This window comes from Rhopalosiphum padi, chromosome 2 (assembly GCF_020882245.1).
Source record: "Rhopalosiphum padi isolate XX-2018 chromosome 2, ASM2088224v1, whole genome shotgun sequence".
Taxonomy (NCBI): Eukaryota; Metazoa; Arthropoda; class Insecta; order Hemiptera; family Aphididae; genus Rhopalosiphum; species Rhopalosiphum padi.
The window spans coordinates 67,764,138-67,784,107 of NC_083598.1; the positions used below are offsets into that span (position 1 = coordinate 67,764,138).

Here is a 19,970-nt window from a genome sequence, read left to right on the forward strand (position 1 = left end):
ATTGATCGACGCCGTTTTAAAGAGAAGAGTATAGTAAATTATTATGATATTTATATAATCACAATTTGAAATAATGCATTAAAATTTAAAGCAATAATTCATTAATAATTTCTTAGACATAAGAAATTATGTATGGTGTGCAATTTTAACAATATAGGTTTGTTATATCGTTGTAGTTGTATTAATTTACACTTAATTAAGAACATAATAATTGTTATAAACTAAATCATGTTTTTATTCTTAAAATCTTAACCCTTTGGCGAGTATATTATTTTATTACTCTAGTCACCCACAAATTAAATTGATATGAGATTATAGGCAACCTGCAATATAAACTGAAAGGTTTAATTTTTATAAATATTATTCTATAATCTAGTTATGATTTTAGAAAAATTACAAAATGTAATTCTTAGATAGCAGCACATTTTTCATTATATGATAAAAATCTGTACAAATCAATGTACTTATAATTACTTATATACTTATAATTCGACAAATATCACAACACAAAAAATACGAAATTACAATAACGACGGAAATTTTCGTCTATACTCGTCAAAGGTTTAAGTCAACATTACATATTATTATTGTGCTTCTTATCATGCATTTTTCATTACAACTGTTTTATAATCTTAAACTTAATAAACTTAATAGTCTTATCATTACACAATTCTTATCATTTATCACAGGTTTAGGTTTATGGTTATGTTAGATTTATTAACGTATATTATCTTTGATAGACTGCATTTTTTCATAGAAGTTGAAGTAGGTATAAGCATAGAAAATTTCATTTATTCTGTAGTATTAGTGTTGTAAATATTAAATTTCATCAAATTGTATTTATAGTGAAGTTTTTATGGTATGTTTATTTTTTCTTAACAATTATATTTCATATTTTATCAGTAAATCCAAATTAAAAAAATCAACAAATGTATTGAACAAGAGCGGAAAAAATTATTGAATTTAAAACATTTTAAACGTAAGTGTAAGTAAACATTGTAACTACAACAATATTGATAAATCGTGAATATAAAATGGTAAAAACTTAAATTGCTTGAAAAATTATAAATTATATATATTTGTTGCCCGGAATCTAAAAAAACGAATCTGTTGAACAAAAACGTAAGAAAAGAATAATTGTTTTAAAAACATTTTAAATTTAAGTAGACCATATTAGTAAGCAACAATATTGATTGAAGTGATTTTTGAAATAAAAAAAATAATAATAAATAAAAAACTTAAATTGTAATATTGTGGTCCGGTTGCACATTATTATGTTTGGTGTAAAACAGCGCACTGATCCTAATGTAACTCGTTTAACAGAATTTAAAGCTCAGCAATGCAAACCAAGAGTTCTAGTTTCGGGGCCCTGTTAATCGCGTTTTGCGCGTATTCAGCGATGTCCCTGCAGTGGACGCAGACCGATGCCGCGAACATCCTGGCTGTACAGACGATTCCTGGCAAGAGCCATTGGAATGTGATGCGGGCTTTGCTTCGGGCGTTGACTGACCGCGGCCACACCGTAACCGTGTTTACACCGTTTCTAGACGGAGACCGAGATGGTTATACCGAGGTGGATGTTTCTGAGAACTTAGAGATGAGGGTAGAATTGAACGTGTCACTCTTGGTGGATATACAGTCCACGCCAACGTTTATCACGTACATCGTGAATAAGACCCGGACCAGTTGCGCAGCCGTATTTGAACACCCACAAATGCGAGAAATATTTGACAGTAGGTCACGGGTATTCGACGTGGTAGTGACTGAAGCGCTCTGGATGGATTGCGTGTCGTACGCGGCCACCGTTCTCCACATTCCAACCATATACCTTGTCCCGTCGCCGATCGTCACACACTCGGAGCGTTTGTTCTTCGGACACGTCCCCAACCCCGCGGCTGTTTCTAACGTGCTGTTCCGGCGCAGCGCTCCTAAAACTTTCTTCGACCGTTTCGCCAATACGCTACATTTAGTTTACAGTTCATGTTTGTTGTGGCGAGAAGAACGGTGGCACCGGCAAATCAAACCGCTACCACACGACGCCGTGGACCTGGTAAAACCGTCGTTGACTTTCACCAATACACATTTTATCACCGAACCTTCTAGGCCATTGTCGCCGGACATCGTACAAATTGGTGGCATACATTTGGCCCCGCCAGGATCGATACCGAAGGTACAATAATTGGTAAGATTTGTATAGGTATACCTAGGTATATTAACCTTTTGATGCCGGAAGTACACTGCATGACACAGGCTCTATACAGAGAGTGGATTAAAAATAAAAAAATGAAAAAATTATAAATGTTGGATTGATAGCGTATATTTACTTAAGTCTCATTTTATTACTATATTTTTTATAAATTATCTGTAGTTTATATGCTCTAAATAAGAGAATATAATGAATATGTTATTTTACATGATAAATCTTTAGAAAAAAAAATGAAATGAAATAAGTAACTGTTTTGTTACACAGTAGGAGTCGACAGTAACTCGTCATTGCCCATTGGGTAAGTCATTATAATAGATATATTAAATTAAAATTTAAAAATGAAAAATAAATTATTACGTATGAAAATGGTTCGAAGTGGTGAAGGTCTGTTAGCTCAATTTTATATACATATATACACATTGCGATTAATGATTATAATAATTTATTTTATTATCTATTAGTAATACAGTATAATAATTCATTAATCTAGGTAATAAAATTAATTTAAATGTTATGATTTATGAAAATTATGTCATTGTGCATATTATAAAAAAAAATAAATTTTTATGAAAACTGGATTTGTGTAAAAAATTCAGTTTTTATTATTTTTTTATTTTTTTCCGGTTAATTTGAAAAATACTCTAATACATGTATGTATACATACGATCAAAGAAGAAATAAAGAGAATAACTCATATAGGTATTAAAGCTTATGGATCAAGTAGATATATAAATTTGTAAGTGAAATTCATAAAGCTGACTAACCCTGTTTCTGTACTTTGATTATTATTTGCAGTAAAGTATTAACTATGGCATAGTAACGATAAATGTTTTTTAATAAAAATATTGAGAAGCATAATAAGAGATTTTTATTGTATTCAATTTTAGTTACTATACCTTTGAAATGAAATATTGAGAGTATATACAATTTTACACCCCAAACGTTAGGTAAATTTTCCAAATCTTTTCTATGCTATTTTGAAGCTACATAATGATTGTTGAATTAACTTCTATGCAACTGGTTTACATGTTAACAGGATATTTTAGAATTCATTGATGACGCACCTCATGGTGTGATTTACTTCACATTAGGTTCGGTGATGTCAATGTCATCGTTACCAAAAAATATTCTGAACGTGTTTCGAGATTCATTTTCTAAAATTCCACAGAAGGTGCTGTGGAAATACGAAGGCGATATGAAAGACAAACCGAAGAATGTAATGACGCGTAAATGGTTTCCACAACGCGACATACTTTGTATGTGCAAGATATTTAAATTATGACATTTATTCTTTAGTTGTATATACAGAAAAAAAATATGTTATTGATTTCAATCTAACATTATTAGTGCACCCCAATGTGAAAATGTTTATCAGTCATGGTGGCATATCGGGAGTGTACGAAACTGTGGATGCAGGTGTCCCTGTACTTGGATTTCCGTTTTTCTACGATCAACCGAGAAATATTGGCAATCTAGTTGACGCCGGAATGGCGATTTCTATGGACCTTTATTCTGTAACTAAAGATACGTTATTGAACGCAATTTCACAAATTGTCAACGATGAAAAGTAGGTAAAAAGTATTAATTTTTTCTAAAGCACAAAAAATACAATTTACACCTTTGAATGTATAATACAGGTATTGGAAAAACGCTAAAATCGCTTCTGAACGGTTCAAAGACCGACCCATGTCACCTGCGGACTCAGTAGTCTACTGGACTGAGTACGTCTTACGTCATAACGGTGCGCCACATTTAAAATCTCATGCGCTAAATCTGACGTGGTATCAGTATTTTTTGGTTGACGTATTAAGCACATTTTTATTCATTGCGTTTATTGTTTTATTTATGGTTTGTTATGTCCTTAAAACGATTTATAAACACTTTTTGATATATGTTCATAATGGCAAACTAAAACGTGAATAAATTAAATTTTGTAAAACCTAATATTTACTAAAATTATAGATAAAAATTTGCATACCTCTATTCTATATTATATTTCACACAAAATAATTATTATTTTGCTTTTGTCATATACTAATATGACTTGGTTTTATATTCTCTTCTAGCAACAATGAATGACTAAAAGTATAGTGCATAGGTAACTCGCACATTATTGTGGTCTGAATATTATATTTTTTTTGAAAAAAGAAAATTTACAATCTGTAAAAAATGTAGTACAATAAGCAAATAGGATGAAATAGCGTGGAGAATATTTACATGATAATATTATAGTACGAGAAGGGATGCTGTCTTGCAGTGACAAATGTACAGAACCCTTATGCTGTTTTATGGTTGGAGATTTAATTTATTCCTACACCATAATATTATATTTAAATAATATTAAAGGCTCATAAAAACAAACGGATTAATTATTGCATATGCTGTATTATAATAGTGATATATATATATATATTAATAGCCATGCACGTAATATTAAAAAAAAATTGGTAAATATTAAATTACCATCAAAATCTAAAGCATTTATGGTTATATTTTAGAAAATACCTACCGTTCTTTTAGTTTGACTTACTTTATTTTTGGATCATCATTAATAATGGTACGAATACTTATCTGAGTCAATGTAAAATGTAACAAATTTGGCAAATGATACTCGATAAAAATAATATAGAATAAAACAGTATACCTGAACGCTGCCGAAGCTCTTACAAAATATTCCCCGACTACTTGCGCTGAAAATTGAAATATATATGTAGTGACTAGTGAGAACATAATTTAACGTTATTTATGTACTTATTTAGCCATTTTATACTTAAGATTGATTAAGTCAATCAATCTATTTATAAAAGTAATCAACTATGATTATATATAGAAACTTCACAAATGTTCATAACGGTTATTATTTTTTTCTATATAAAATATAAATATGTATATAAGCATTAGACGTTAATATGATACAAGAATATTGAGGATTTTTAAACTAGAACAATAGTATAGGTATTGTTTCGTAGATTACATTAGCTGTAGACAGAGAAAAAAAATGGTCAGTTAATTACGTTTTACGTGTGTTCCGCACTGTTCCTGCAGTGGCCGGCGTCGCAAACATCTCGGCGGTGCTGGCGAATTCGAGCCTAAGTTAATGCGGAACATGATGCGGGCCGTATTACTAGCGCTGACCGACCGCGGCCACATAGTGACAAACGCATGATGAGCGCCACGCGGTCGGATAGCCACATACACTATACAGTATATACAAATAATAAACAACTGCGGATGGTGGACATCTTGGACGCGGTAATTCCACTCGGTCGTCACCGAACCTTTGGTGTCTGAATGCGTGCCCGTGTTGTTCGCAACCGATCGTCACGTACCAGTAACACTCGTTGACCGGACACTTACCGAATCCGAAAACCACCGGGCACGCGTTGTCCGGTCCAGGTGTGCCCAAAACGTTTGCTAGCGTCTCCTAAATGCGGCGCTGGCGGTGTGCAATTTGATGCTGACGTGATACGCCGAGTGGCAGCTCTAACGTATCGACCCGTAACCGTTTGACACCGTGGACCTGGTCAGACCATTGTTGATTTTCACAAATTCCAATACGCACTTTATCATCGAATCTTCTAGGCCACTGCCTATTATGATTTTTGTTTTCAACAATCGTTTAGTACATTTTTCGAGAGTTTATGCCAAATTGTGTTGATAGATTGTCATTATTACTAAGACTTATCCTGTTACGGGGTATACTTTGGTACCTACAGTGAATATTTATTTACTAATTAACAGGCTTGAAGCGCAATAGAACAATACAATTTATAGTTATAAATAAATTTGAACAATACAACATAATCATTTAAGTACAACAATATGGTTCGAATTAAAAAATAATTAAAAAATCAAAAAATGGTAATAAACAGATTAAAATATTGCAATACTATTATTAATAAAAATATTTAAGAGAAGGTTAAGTGCTCCAAAAATGAAGATTTTATTATATTTTGAGAATTATATAGGACCATAAGCAGATTTCAATGTAATAAAAGAGTTATGTATACATTTTTTTTGTGAAATATAAAAAATGCGATCAGCTACGCTAAAATTGTATTGTTAGCAATAATATAGTAGAGTTAATTGACCTATTATAACAAATATAACATGTAAACAAATTGAAGGATTACAAAAATAATGTTAATCAAGCTGGATAATAATATTGCACTAGTGGTTAAACGTAATACAATCTGACTTCATTTTGTATAGTGCAGCCTTTTATCAGTCATGGAGTCATATCTGAGGTGTATGAAGCTGTGGATGTGTGCCTGTATTCAGATTTTTCAATTGTTTATGATCAACCAAGAAATATTGACACAATTTATAGTTGACGCCAGTATAGTGATTTCTTATATTGATATAAATTTAATATAAAATATAACAAAAATAATTGAACCAACAAAAATCTATTCTTTTAGTTTTTTTCTAATTTTCATTTTTTTTTTATTTTTAAGACAGGCGTGATTAAAATTAAATTTTCAACCACTATATTGTTATATTTTTCCTAGTAAATTAGAATATGAAAACAAAATAGTTGATATTATACTTAACACATAACATAAAGCGTGCGTTTTAAAAGTAATATCAATCATGCGTTTTATGGTTTTTATTAATGTGAAAGTATGAAAAAATCAGGATTCGAAAACGTTTAATAGAAAAACTACCATTTATAACTATTATTTAAACACACTGTGTAATATTCTGATGTTATGCATAAGTTAATCAATTTTAATATAATCGATTAGTATTATCACAGAAATATACCTAGTTGGTATTATAATATTATGTTAGCAATATATGTTTTTTTTTTTACTAGGAATAAAAGTTTCAACGGCTAGGTCATTAACCTATAGTTGTATTAATAATATTAATGGATAATTTTACTTATTGCTGATAATAACTACTGTGCTATGAGTTATATAATATTTACAATTTTTTTATTTTTTATGTTAATTATTTAGTATTATCTTATTATTTAATTTCAGTTTTAAAGAAACTATGGATTAAAACGTTTGTGTTATGTTTTCCTACTAATATATAATTTATAATAAATCTATGTACCTACTGTGGTGTCCTGTTTTAGTATTTTTTTAGATCTTTAATTAAATGAGCAAATTTTTAACATTTTGTAAGTATTATACATAAGTAAAAAAACGAGTAATCTCTGATGAGATATAATATTTATATTTTAAAGTATTTTAATTCAAAGTAAAATTAATTTAGGTGGAGCATAAGTCTGGAATAATAATAATAATAATAATAACAATAAAAGTAATTTCCTTTTTGTTAAAAGTATTTTTTTTATACATTTTTAACTAGGTTGTTAATTAGATTGTCGAAATAGATTATCTTTTTTAATAAATTAAAAATAATAATTCAATTCGATAATATATAATAAATGTTTATAAAATTATTAATTTAAAGGTTCTATAGATTATAATATCTTATATATATAATTGTAAAAAACTATGAATACTACGTACCTGTTGATGTCGTAACTTTTACACCAGTGCTCATCGACAGCAACATTTATGCCAAGAGTGTATGTTACGCATTTTCGTCTAGAGTCTAGACTCTAGACCATTTTTTGTCAATTTGGATGATTGTAACTAATAGAGTATAATATTTAAGTAACTTTAAAATATATACATAGGTATGTTTACTAAAAACGCATTCATGGTTAACAAACTGTGGACATATTATAGACGAATTTAAATTAATAAAAGTGTAGGTAGGTACTTGTATTTAATTCATTTTACCGTTATAATTTTAATAATAATAGTATGTTTATTTGAAGCGTACATTTATAAACGAATTTAACAAATTGTCGCATAAAAATGTAATTAATATATAAAAAAATTCTAACATTTGTATAACTAAAATATACTAAAATAATGGCCAATTATATTATACCTGCAACCTGCTGATTTTTCTTTAAAATTGTTTCAACTACTTATTATGTATGTCTATTATATAGTATGTACATAACTAAAGTACACATCATTGAAATTTAATTTATTCATCGCTCATTAAGAATCTAAAATGTATATTTTATTTATAAATGATGAAAAAGAAATGTGTCTTTTCATAAGTGGTCTAAGATTTATATTAGTAAAATAAAGAACTACGGCTAGTATCTGTTGTAGTTCTATGTGATTTATGAAATCAGCAACATTATGTTACTTTATTAAAACCTATGTAAATTGTCAGTGTTTACGACAATTTATGGTTTAGTGCTCAAGTAAATCTTAAACCTATTATCTTTCATAGGTGAATAATAATAAATGAAATTTTTATTACATAGAAAATTTGTGATAATATGTATAATTAATATTTAACACAAAAATAGTACAATATAGTAATATAGTCAAATTTTCATCACAACTTTAAAATGGCGTGCTTTTAATTATGATTTCTAAGAAAATTATATTTTGGTTTTCCGGGTCTGCCATACACAGACACGTTATCTTGTTAAATATTTTTATATTGTATCGCAGAAAAAAGTAACGGGGAAAACCATGTCGAGATTCGCTGTGGTGTTGATTACGTTTTGCATGTGCACCATATTGCTCCAGTGGACACCGGCGAATGCAGCAAACATTTTGGCGGTGCAGACGGTCCCGGGCAAGAGCCACTGGAACATGATGCGGGCCGTACTGAGAGCATTGACTGATCGCAGTCACACTGTGACTGTGTTTACGCCGTTCATAGATGGTGACAGGGATGGTTACATAGAGGTGGACATGTCCGAGCAAATGATACCGATGCTTGGCATGGACGTGAAGTTTCTAATCGAAAACTTCGACTCCATGCGGAAATCAATTCCTAAAATGCTCAATTTTACCCGGTGGAGTTGCGACATGGTTTATGGACATAGGCAGATGATGGACATTTTGGAAGGGTCGGGAACTCGGAAATTCGACTTAGTCATCACCGAACCGATGGTGTCCGAGTGTGTGGCGTACGTGGCCACCGTACTACGCGTGCCTATGATATACGTCGTCCCATTTCCGGTAATCACTTATTTGGAACGGCCATTGACCGGGCACGTCTCAAACCCAGCGACTGTGGGGCATGTCATGTCACAACACAGTACGCCCAAAACGTTCGCCGAACGGTTTGGCAATGTAATACTGACGGTGCACTGTGCAATGTTGACGTGGTATACTGAGTGGCAGCTCCGGTGGGCCAACTCGCGACCGTACGACACTGTGGACCTGATCAAGCCGTCAGTGATTTTCACCAACACACATTTCATTACCGAACCGTCTAGGCCGCTGACGTCCGACGTCATCCAGATCGGTGGCATTCATCTGTCCCCTCCCAAATCTATTCCGAAGGTAATTCAGAGGATGCTACAAAATTGCAGGCCCAAAATTCTGTTTTGTGGATTCAACTTAGGGTTTTTAGCTTTAAGTTTGATGATCAGCTGTGGCTTTGACGCGGCTACTTTTTATCATATATACATACAATTATAATTCTATCAAATTTGTTTTATTTATTAGGCATTTAGAATAATTAAGCGGATAAAAAAATGCTTGGTGATAGGTCTAATTGCTATAATCAGTATAGTATTAAATATAATAGCGCTCAATTAATTATGTTTATATGCTTTGTTTTTGTACCTACGTGTACTACCTTAGTCTTACTAACACATAATATTCAAATACATATATATATATATATTTAGCCGTTACAATTTTGTGTTGTTAACTTTGATATTAGACTGATTTAATTTATAATAATACTTAAACGTATGATTGTTGTCTTCTTCGGTATTTTATTATTTAAGCAAGTCATCAGGATGTGAAATATTAATATTTAAAAATGCTCATAATTCGCTTATTAATTAAAAAATCGGAAAACACTATCAGGTTAATGTGAACAGAGACAATGTTCTTACCTCTAAGTTTTATAATAGATCAATGCACTTTTATACTAAAGCTTACAACACAAAATTGGAGTGTATATTTTAGTGCATTATGTATTATATATATAAGTATATATGAATACATTTTTTCACAGGACATTTTAGAATTTATCGAAGACGCCCCTCATGGGGTGATTTACTTCACTTTTGGTTCTATTATTTCGATGTCATCGTTACCAGAAACCGTTCAACGCGTTTTTCGAGATGCGCTTGCTCAGGTTCCGCAGAAGGTGTTGTGGAAATACGAAGGTGATATGAAAGACATACCGAATAATGTGATTATTAGGAAATGGTTTCCACAACGTGACATACTTTGTACGCACTACTATATTGAACTTATGATATTTAGTTTTAAATTAGACTATAATATAGAAACGTTTTATGATCAAACTTCATTAATATGTAGTGCATCCTAATGTAAAGCTGTTTATCAGTCATGGAGGCATATCTGGAGTGTACGAATCTGTGGACGCTGGTGTACCTATACTTGGTTTTCCCTTTTTCAACGATCAATTGAGAAATATTGATAATTTGGTCGATGCCGGGATGGGGATCAATATGGATATTTTATCTGTTACCAAAGATACGCTATTAAACGCTATTTTGGAGATTATTAACAACAATAGGTGAGTAATTTTAAATCCTTTATTAAAATGTAAGATTAATATTCACTACTGTACGTATGTCTATTGAAGGTACAAGAAAAACGCTAAAATCGCTTCCAAACGTTTCAACGATCGACCTATGTCACCCACAAAATCTGTGGTTTACTGGACGGAGTACGTTTTACGTTATAAAGGAGCACTACATTTAAAATCTCATGCTCTTAATCTGAAATGGTATCAATATTTTTTGGTTGATGTAATTAGCACATTTTTATTTATTGTGTTTATTATTTTGTTCATAATCTATTATAGCCTAAAAATGATTTGTAAACACTTTTATATATTTGTCAAAGATAAACGTGAATAAAATAAAATGAAACTAATAGATAATAAATATTTTAATTTTTCAAAATAATATTTAGACACTTCACATAATATTATTGTAATCGTTATATTGTGCATTAGCTGTATATTGTTCCACCTAAGGTTATACTTTTAAATATACTAAGCAGTTAAAAATGATTTTTGCGTTATAATTTATTTATTTGTAACTACTTATTATATAATCGATTCATGTTTGTAGTTTTGGGTCATAAGTATAATTATTCATATTAAATATAAAAATATCTATATTAAAAAAGTGGAAAACTGTAATATTTATAAAAATTGATTTTTTTATATGTATTTAAAAATAAATAACTATAGTTTATAAAAATAGTTTAAAACTAGTCTAAATATTTTTATAATTTTATTGTAACTAGACTAGATAATTTTAATTTAAGTAAGAGAGGAATGTTTTAAGTTTTGTTTAATTTTTTTTTAAATAATAACAAAATACCAAATATCGTTGTTCATAAATGTAAAATGTCTACACTTAGATTTAAGAGTCAATTCAATTGCATTGAAGTAGATAATTGATTAGATAATTATCCCCCCTGGTGAATAATATACGCCAATTGGTTATATCTATATTAGGTGTATAATATGTACATTTCTGTAATTTTTGTAGAGCAATTGTGAACCTATATTATATAATATATTATTTACTTGTTTAGTACTAAATAAACTGCAGTTTTATCTTTTATATTAAAAATTATAATTCTAAAAGTGAACTGATAATAATTATCTTAATTATTATGATATTTCAATTTTCAATATATAAGTGGACAATTAGAATATATACAATATACGTATACGTATTATAATTGATAATACTATAATAATCAATCATTACCATTAATATTATATTAAAATAGAAATATAATGTATACTATAAACTAGTATGTAGTTTCAATAAATGTTTGTTTTGATATCTATATTGAATAATTGTATTTTTTTAAGTGAGCTGAAAATAATAATATATTATAATTTATAGACAGGCGCAATATATATAAGTACCTATACAAGATTTGACTTTATTATGTTCTGAATCATAATGTAAAAACCATTTATCAGTAATATCCGGAGTATACGAAGCCGTGGATGCGGGTGTTCCTGTCTTAGGATTTACAATTTTCTATGACCAACTGAGAAATATAGCTCGCTTTATGAACTAATATGACTGAGATTAAAAATTCGCGTATAGTGGATTCAATCTAGCGCTTAGCATAATATTTTTAAACGTGGTTTAAGGAAATTTCTAAACATTTGTGAAATCCATAAAACGATTTTTAAAATTTTCATCAATATTTCCAAAGTAGTTTTGAGTCTGTTATGTATGCTGTATAAGCTAAAAATATAGTGATATTAAATAATTCAAATGCATATCAAAAAATATACAATAAATTAAACATTAATTTATTTTAAAATAACCATATAGTATAGTAAATTAATGAATACAATTTTTTGGTTTTGTAATTAATAGTATTTTTATATTTAGACAAAAAAAAATATTCTATTTTTCCGAGCCCAAACAAAATTTATATTTGAGCCACCTCATAGTAATCTATATGGGCTTAAAAACAAAATTATAAAAACTTCTCGAATCTAAAGGAATAAGTGCACTAAATTTTATGTTAATTTGTTCAGTAGTTTCTAAGTCTTTAAGTCCCGCCCAAACATATATTTATCTATATATTATATAGACCAAGGGTGGCCAAACCACGGCTCGCGTCTTATCGTAATATTTTTACAAAAAATATTTTTTTATATGAATTTATGCATATTTATATTTATGTAAGTATGACCTTATTTTTTTTTACATTTTGGCTCTTCCATATTTATTTATATATTTGGTGGCTCGCGAGTCTCTTCTCACTGGACACCCCTGATATAGACTGATAGTTCATCTCATCAAATTATATATACATTTTATGGCCATATTAAAAGTGAGTCCTATAAGCAATGACTATATAGTATAATCAAAATAAATATATTCTCATATAATATCTTATCAATTTTAAATTTTCCATGATACATTATTTTAATAAAATATTGTGTCTAACTTTATCGGACCTTATTTGCTTATTAAACAGCTTCCATAATTTGAAAGTTTACACAATTTATGTGCCGATAAATGTGTACATTACAATGTCAAATAAAATAGTACCTATTATAGATATGAAATATAATATATTTTACACCAAAAATACATTTTGTGATGTTACGTCATAGTTAATATAAATGAAATGTAAAAACATATAATGCAAAAATGTAAATGAAACTATTTTTAAAAATTGACTTCTTTTCAGGACACAACTCGCGTAACCTTCTTTTATCATTGGCCATAACTCGTTAAGACATTAAATACGAATTCAATGGTGCTGTTCTGGTTACATATTATGTTTGATGTTTGTATTGTATACAATTACGTACTGATCATCGCAATGATCATAATGTATTTATTTAATTGGAAATGCGCATTTAATTAATTGTATTATTTGTGCCTCAGTACAATTATTATCCAGAGAGTAAAGTTCACCTGTTGGTAGAGCACTCTAGGACTATATAGGACTGTTACTATATAAATCGATAAGAATAGATTCAATTGTATTTTTTATATTACTTATTACTTACTAGGAATAAATAATACAATAGGTGGTTTATGTTTGAATCATTTAGTCTGTACTTTATAATATGTATATATAGTAGGTATGAATTATCTATTTATCAAGTATACATTCATCATCCATATTTTTATTAGTTTATTATAAGTATAAGTAATATTAAACTATAGTCGTATAAATCTGTTATTATAGTAAATTACATATGAATAATAATATAATAATAATAGTGATACTGTTCATTTAGTTACCTAACTATGAGAGTAGATTTGTTTTTTTTTTTTATTATCGTTGCATTTATTTATTATTAATGTATATTTTAAAGCATATGATAGATACAGTAGAGTATAATATTGCATAATATTATAGTATTGGTATAGATAACCGCGAGAAAAGCATGGTGAACGACATAAATTTGGTGCGTCGATTGGTAGCTGCACTGAGGTTTTTACGTACGATATCGTATCGGTCGGACCGTCAGTAATGTTCACCAACACACATTTCATCACTGAACCGTCTCGGTTGTCATTTAAACCAACGGCATAAATTTGATCACCACCCGAACTTACGACAGAAGGTAGTATTAAAATATTAATAGGAAATTAAATAAGACGATTTCTACTGAAAGATCCACCTTTAGTGTACTCGATAAGAACTGGGGTTATACATAATGATAATATTTTATATATAATAATTATACTTTAAGTTATATTTACCTATTTTTGAGTGCACTCTTACTGATCTTATATAGCAGTGTTTCCCAACTTATTTTATTCGCGGACCCTTTGCAGGAGCTTGAACGTTTCGTGAAACCCTCATTTATAATTTTTGGAGCTATTCTATGTTCAAATTATAATTCAAATTAAAAATATTATTAATTAATTTATATTTACGGAACCCTTGGCACCGGCTGACGGAACCCTTAGGTTCCACAGAACACCAGTTGGGAAACACTGCTATATATTATTTAATATAACTGGAAAACTATGAATACTACGTACCTGTTGATTTCGTGACGTTACACCAGCGCGCACAGACAGCAATGTTTATGCCACGAGTGTATGTCATGGATTTTTCATCTAGACCATTTTTTGTCAATTGGATTATTGTAACTTAAATAGAGTATAATATATAAGTAACTATAAAATATCTACATATTATTTTTATTTAAACGCATTCATGATTAACAAAATTTGGACATGTTATAGACGAATTTAAATTAATAAAAGTGTAGGTAGGTACTTGTATTTAATTCATTATTCCGTTATAATTTTGATAATGCGTATGTTTATTTGAAGTGTATATTTATAAATGAATTCAACAAATTGTCGGATTAAAAATGTAATTAATATACAGAACATTCCAACATTTGTATAACTAAAATAATAGCCAATTATATTATAACTGCTGATTTTTCCTTAAAAGTGTTTCAACTACATATCGTGTATGTCTATTGTGTACATAACCAAAGTACACATCATTGAAAATTAATTCATTCATCGCTCCATTAAGAATCTAAAATGTAAATTGTATTATGAATGATTAAAAAAGAATAAGTGTCTTTTCATAAGTGGTCTAAGATTTGTATTGGTAAAATAAAGAACTACGGCTTGTGTCTGTTATAGTTTTATGCAATTCATGTAATCGGCCACATTATGTTACTTAATTAAAACCTACGTAAATTGTCAGTGTTTACGACAATTTATGGTTTAGTGCTCAAGTAAATCTTAAACCTATTATCTATCATAGGTGAATAATAATAAGTGAAATATTTATTACATAGAAAATTTGTGGTAGTATATATAATTAATATGTAACACAAAAATAGTACAATATAGTAATATAGTCAAATGCGTTTATTTTAAACCATTTTTACAGATTATTTTCATCACAACTTCCGGAAAATTAATTAAAACGGCGTGCTTTTAATTATGATTTCTTAAAAAATTATATTTTGGTTTTCCGGTCTGCCATACACGGACACGATATCTAGTTGAATATTTTTATATTGTATCGCAGAAAAAAGTAACGGGGGAAGCCATGTCGAGATTCGCTGTGGTGTTGATTACGTTTTGCATGTGCACCACATTGCTTCAGTGGACGCCGGTCGGTGCCGCGAACATACTGGCGGTGGAGACCGTTCCGGGTAAAAGCCACTGGAACGTTATGCGATCAGTGCTACGAGCTCTGACGGACAGCGGCCACACGGTGACCGCGTTCACTCCGTTCGTGGATGGTGACCGCGACGGTTACACAGAGGTGGACATGTCCAAGCAGACAGAATTAATCGTCGAAGTGGACGTGACATTATTGATGAAAACAGTCAGCAGCACGCGACCACTGATCACGATCATGGCGAACGCGACCCGGGCAGATTGCAACACGATTTACAAACACCGACAGATGAAAGCCATCCTAAACGGGGCGGTTACGAAGCAATTCGACTTGGTTGTCACCGAACCGTTATTGTCCGAGTGCGTGGCGTATGTGGCCACCGTGCTAGGTGTGCCAATGATTTACGTGGTTCCGGCACCGATCCCCACGTTCTTGGAACGTCAGATAACTGGACACGTCCCTAACCCGGCTGTTACTGCGCACATCCTGTCTGATCGAGGAGTTTTAAAAACGTTCGCGGAGCGTTTCGCCAACGTAGTGCTGACCGTTTACTGTTCGACGCTGACGTGGTACAACGAGCGTCAGCTACAGTGGGCTGACCCACGACCGTATGACGCCGTGGATCTAGCAAGACCGTCGGTGATTTTCACGAACACGCACTTCATCACCGAACCGGCTCGTCCAATCACTTCAGATGTTGTCCAAATTGGTGGCATACATCTGACCCCTCCCGAACCTATACCAAAGGTATTTAATAATTATGTTGCTGCACTATTGTATGCGCAGTTATAATATTTATAATGGTATTAGCTATACAATATAACAGATAATTTACCAGTTATACAATTGAATGGTTTAACATTATTTATCTTTATATTATTTGAATGATCATATTATACATTTTTACAATATAAAAATGTTCGTAATTAGGTTACAAATCAGTATATCGAAAAGAAATCAACATATTTACACAGATAAATTGTAAATTTGTTAATATTAATTTACTCTTATACTAATAAAGCTTATAATAACACAATATTGCAGGTTCTCCTTTTGTAATAGAATAATGTTAAAATGATGATGAATAAAATTCAAAAAAAATTTATGTGGTTACATTCATACAGCGTAATTCGTCAAGAATGCTCGCATAACTTATTGGTTCACTTTTTCACAGGATATTTTAGAGTTCATCGAAGACGCGCCTCAGGGAGTGATTTACATTACATTTGGTTCTGTGGTTTCGATGTCATCGTTACCAGAAAACGTTCAAAGTGCATTTCGAGAGGCGCTTGCTCAGGTTCCACAGAAGGTGTTGTGGAAATATGAAAGCGAAATGAAAGACAAACCAAAAAATGTAATGATACGGAAATGGTTTCCACAACGTGATATTCTTTGTGCGTTTGAATTCATGATATAACTTTTAAACTAAACTAAATAATATTAATTTTAAAAATGAATGATATATGACCTAATTGTGTAGTGCATCCCAATGTGAAACTTTTTATTAGTCATGGAGGCATATCTGGAGTGTATGAAGCTGTAGACGCAGGTGTTCCTGTACTTGGATTTCCTGTTTTTTACGACCAACCAAGAAATATTGACAATTTGGTCGACGCCGGTATGGCGATCTGTATGGACATGTCATCTGTTACCAAAGACACATTTTTAAACGCAGTTTTAGAGATAATCAACAACGATAGGTGAATAGTTTAAAGTTTTGAATGAATCGTAAAAATAAATGTGTACAAGAGTTAAACTCCAATTATCAGATAATAGCTGGTAAATAAACATTAATTATGCTTATGCATATGCGACCAATACATTTTTATATTACATTATATCATAATGATTAGACCCAAAAGCTTTGAATGTTTCGAATTAATTTTCTATTTGAAATCAGAAGCATTTCGAGTCAATCGTTTGTATGAAAATATGAAAATTATAGTATACAATCAGTACTTATTACACTATCATGAGACTAATAGTTAAATGGATAATTAACAGTTTTTTTACTAATTAATTACCGAAAATAAAATATTTTTATATACTAAATATTTTAAAGCCGGATTTGATGTCCCAAAATTACAAAATTTTTAAAACTACTTACGTTTATTTTGTTTGAGAAAACAAATTTTATATTTGATAAGCATTTTTGGGGAATGCACTCTAGTGGGTTTACTCAAAATTTAAATACTTACCATCATATGTTTACAGGTATCAGAAAAATGCTAAAATTGTTTCCGAACGTTTCAAAGACCGACCCATGACACCAGCAGAATCAGTAGTTTACTGGACAGAGTACGTTTTACGTCATAACGGAGCACCACATTTAAAATCGCACGCTCTGAATATGACTTGGTATCAATATTTTTTAGTTGATGTAATTAGTACATTTTTGTTCCTCTCTTTTGTCGTTTTTTTTATAATTTATTATTGCTTAAAAATTATTTATGAATATATATTTATATATTTCCATATTGTAAAAGTAAAACGTGAGTAAAATAAAATTATGTATGAACTTAAAAAAATAAATATTGTTCTTATGATGAATAATATAAAGAGTATGGCCAAAAAGAATACCTAATATCTGACTTAATTATAATTTGTTTCTATAATCGATATTTAGCTATTTTTATTTAATATGTGCTTTAATAATATAATAATGAGCACTTGCCTCGAATATAAATTCATTTAATGAATGTTCAACAACCAAAACTGTTTTATAAATTAGAGTATCATTAAATATTAGATAGCTAATCAAGTCATTAAGTCAACATTTATTTCTGCTATCTAGGTAAAATTAGTTTTGTTCAAATATATTTGACACAAATTCAATTTAATTTCAAATGTAATTAGGCATTGAACAATTTATTTAATTTATAATGAGTATTTTTTGTATGATTGAATAATCTTAAGTAATCGTATAAAAGGTTCGATATAATTCAGTTTTTGATGGCGCTTACTTACACAACACTGTTTAATATTTGATAACATTTCATAGCAAGAGCATAATTAAGGGGTGATGAGAGGAAAAGATCCTCCACAGAGCCTTAATTTACTAATATTTTGCAATATTTATAATTTAATATTAATCCAACTATAGTAAATCAAACTGATATTATGCAATTGAATGCATTTGTCAGTTGTCACACATTACCGAATGTATTTAATGTATTTATTGTATAATACTGAAGAGATGAAGTATACAATTTCATCAATAGATCGTGCCACATAAACTAAAATTAATTTAAAATTATTTACGTGATGGATAAAAAAAAATCTTTTACTTTATCTTTGATTATTCATAACATGAGATTTAAGTACATTTAACTTTGTTTTATAAATTTAGTTAAGTATAATGTTCTTTATATAACATAATATTCGTTTCATATATTTTTGAAGCCGTTTTTATTTTCCTTTTTTTGACAATAATTTTAAGGTCAATTTTTTATTTTTATAGAATAATTAGGTAGGGAATTTGTAACTAAAATGCAGTTATTTTAAATTTAGTTTTATAGTTTTTATTTAAAAATAATAAGTTTATAATGTGATAACAAGGTTTTACTTAATGTTTTAATCGAATGAATTCTTATACGCGAAATGAAAACAAATAACTTAGTCGAATTTTATTAACCGTATTTTTTTGTGGTGATGGAAAATTAAATGAGAATAATTTTCTTTTAGATTAAAATTCCAAGAAGAAGTCTTAAAATTGTGCAGTGTTGCATAATTTTTTTTAAATTTAAATACAATTATTAGATTCTGAACGGAGTGATGAATGTATTGATTTTTCAATTATGTGTGTTTTTTATTTTTGTGTCTGTCATCACGTTTTGGAGTAGAAATAATGCTTTGAATTTTGACTTTAGCCTCTCTTTGAAAAGGAAAATTAATCTAGTTGGTACGGGTGCATTTTGTACGGGCGTAGACCATTTGGAGGAATCGACCCAAAATATGGTCTGTTTGGGCAAATAAATATATACCTTTTGGGCGAGGAATTATTCAACTAAAAATACTGTTTAGGCGAGGATTATTCAATTAAAAATACCGTTTGGACGGTATGAAAATGCTTATAATATACACTCAGCAATTAATTAAACAAAATCATA

General features: G+C 29.9%; 2 protein-coding genes across 6 annotated transcripts; both read left to right on the forward strand.

Annotated features, from left to right (window-relative positions):
- Positions 1 to 735: 735 nt before the first annotated feature.
- LOC132919051 (uncharacterized) lies at positions 736 to 11,828 on the forward strand. Its single transcript, XM_060980403.1, has 10 exons — positions 736 to 979; positions 1,324 to 2,170; positions 3,243 to 3,462; positions 3,554 to 3,773; positions 3,844 to 4,121; positions 6,419 to 6,471; positions 8,707 to 9,549; positions 10,235 to 10,454; positions 10,546 to 10,765; positions 10,835 to 11,828. The coding sequence occupies exons 2-10, from the start codon at positions 1,340 to 1,342 to the stop codon at positions 11,109 to 11,111; spliced, it is 3,162 nt and encodes a 1,053-aa protein (XP_060836386.1). The 5' UTR covers positions 736 to 979; positions 1,324 to 1,339; the 3' UTR covers positions 11,112 to 11,828.
- A 2,173-nt stretch (positions 11,829 to 14,001) lies between these two features.
- Positions 14,002 to 18,480, forward strand: LOC132921729 (UDP-glucosyltransferase 2-like). 5 transcript variants are annotated; one of them, XM_060984907.1, is made up of 5 exons: positions 14,002 to 14,323; positions 15,766 to 16,608; positions 17,036 to 17,255; positions 17,342 to 17,561; positions 18,076 to 18,480. In XM_060984907.1, exons 2-5 carry the CDS (start codon positions 15,787 to 15,789, stop codon positions 18,359 to 18,361), a joined length of 1,548 nt encoding a protein of 515 aa, XP_060840890.1. In that variant the 5' UTR covers positions 14,002 to 14,323; positions 15,766 to 15,786; the 3' UTR covers positions 18,362 to 18,480. The 5 variants fall into 5 exon arrangements, with proteins under 5 accessions (XP_060840890.1, XP_060840887.1, XP_060840888.1 ...); XM_060984904.1 differs by having other exon boundaries at positions 14,003 to 14,323; positions 15,625 to 16,608; XM_060984905.1 differs by lacking the exon at positions 14,002 to 14,323 and adding an exon at positions 15,300 to 15,539 and having other exon boundaries at positions 15,625 to 16,608.
- Positions 18,481 to 19,970: the final 1,490 nt, after the last annotated feature.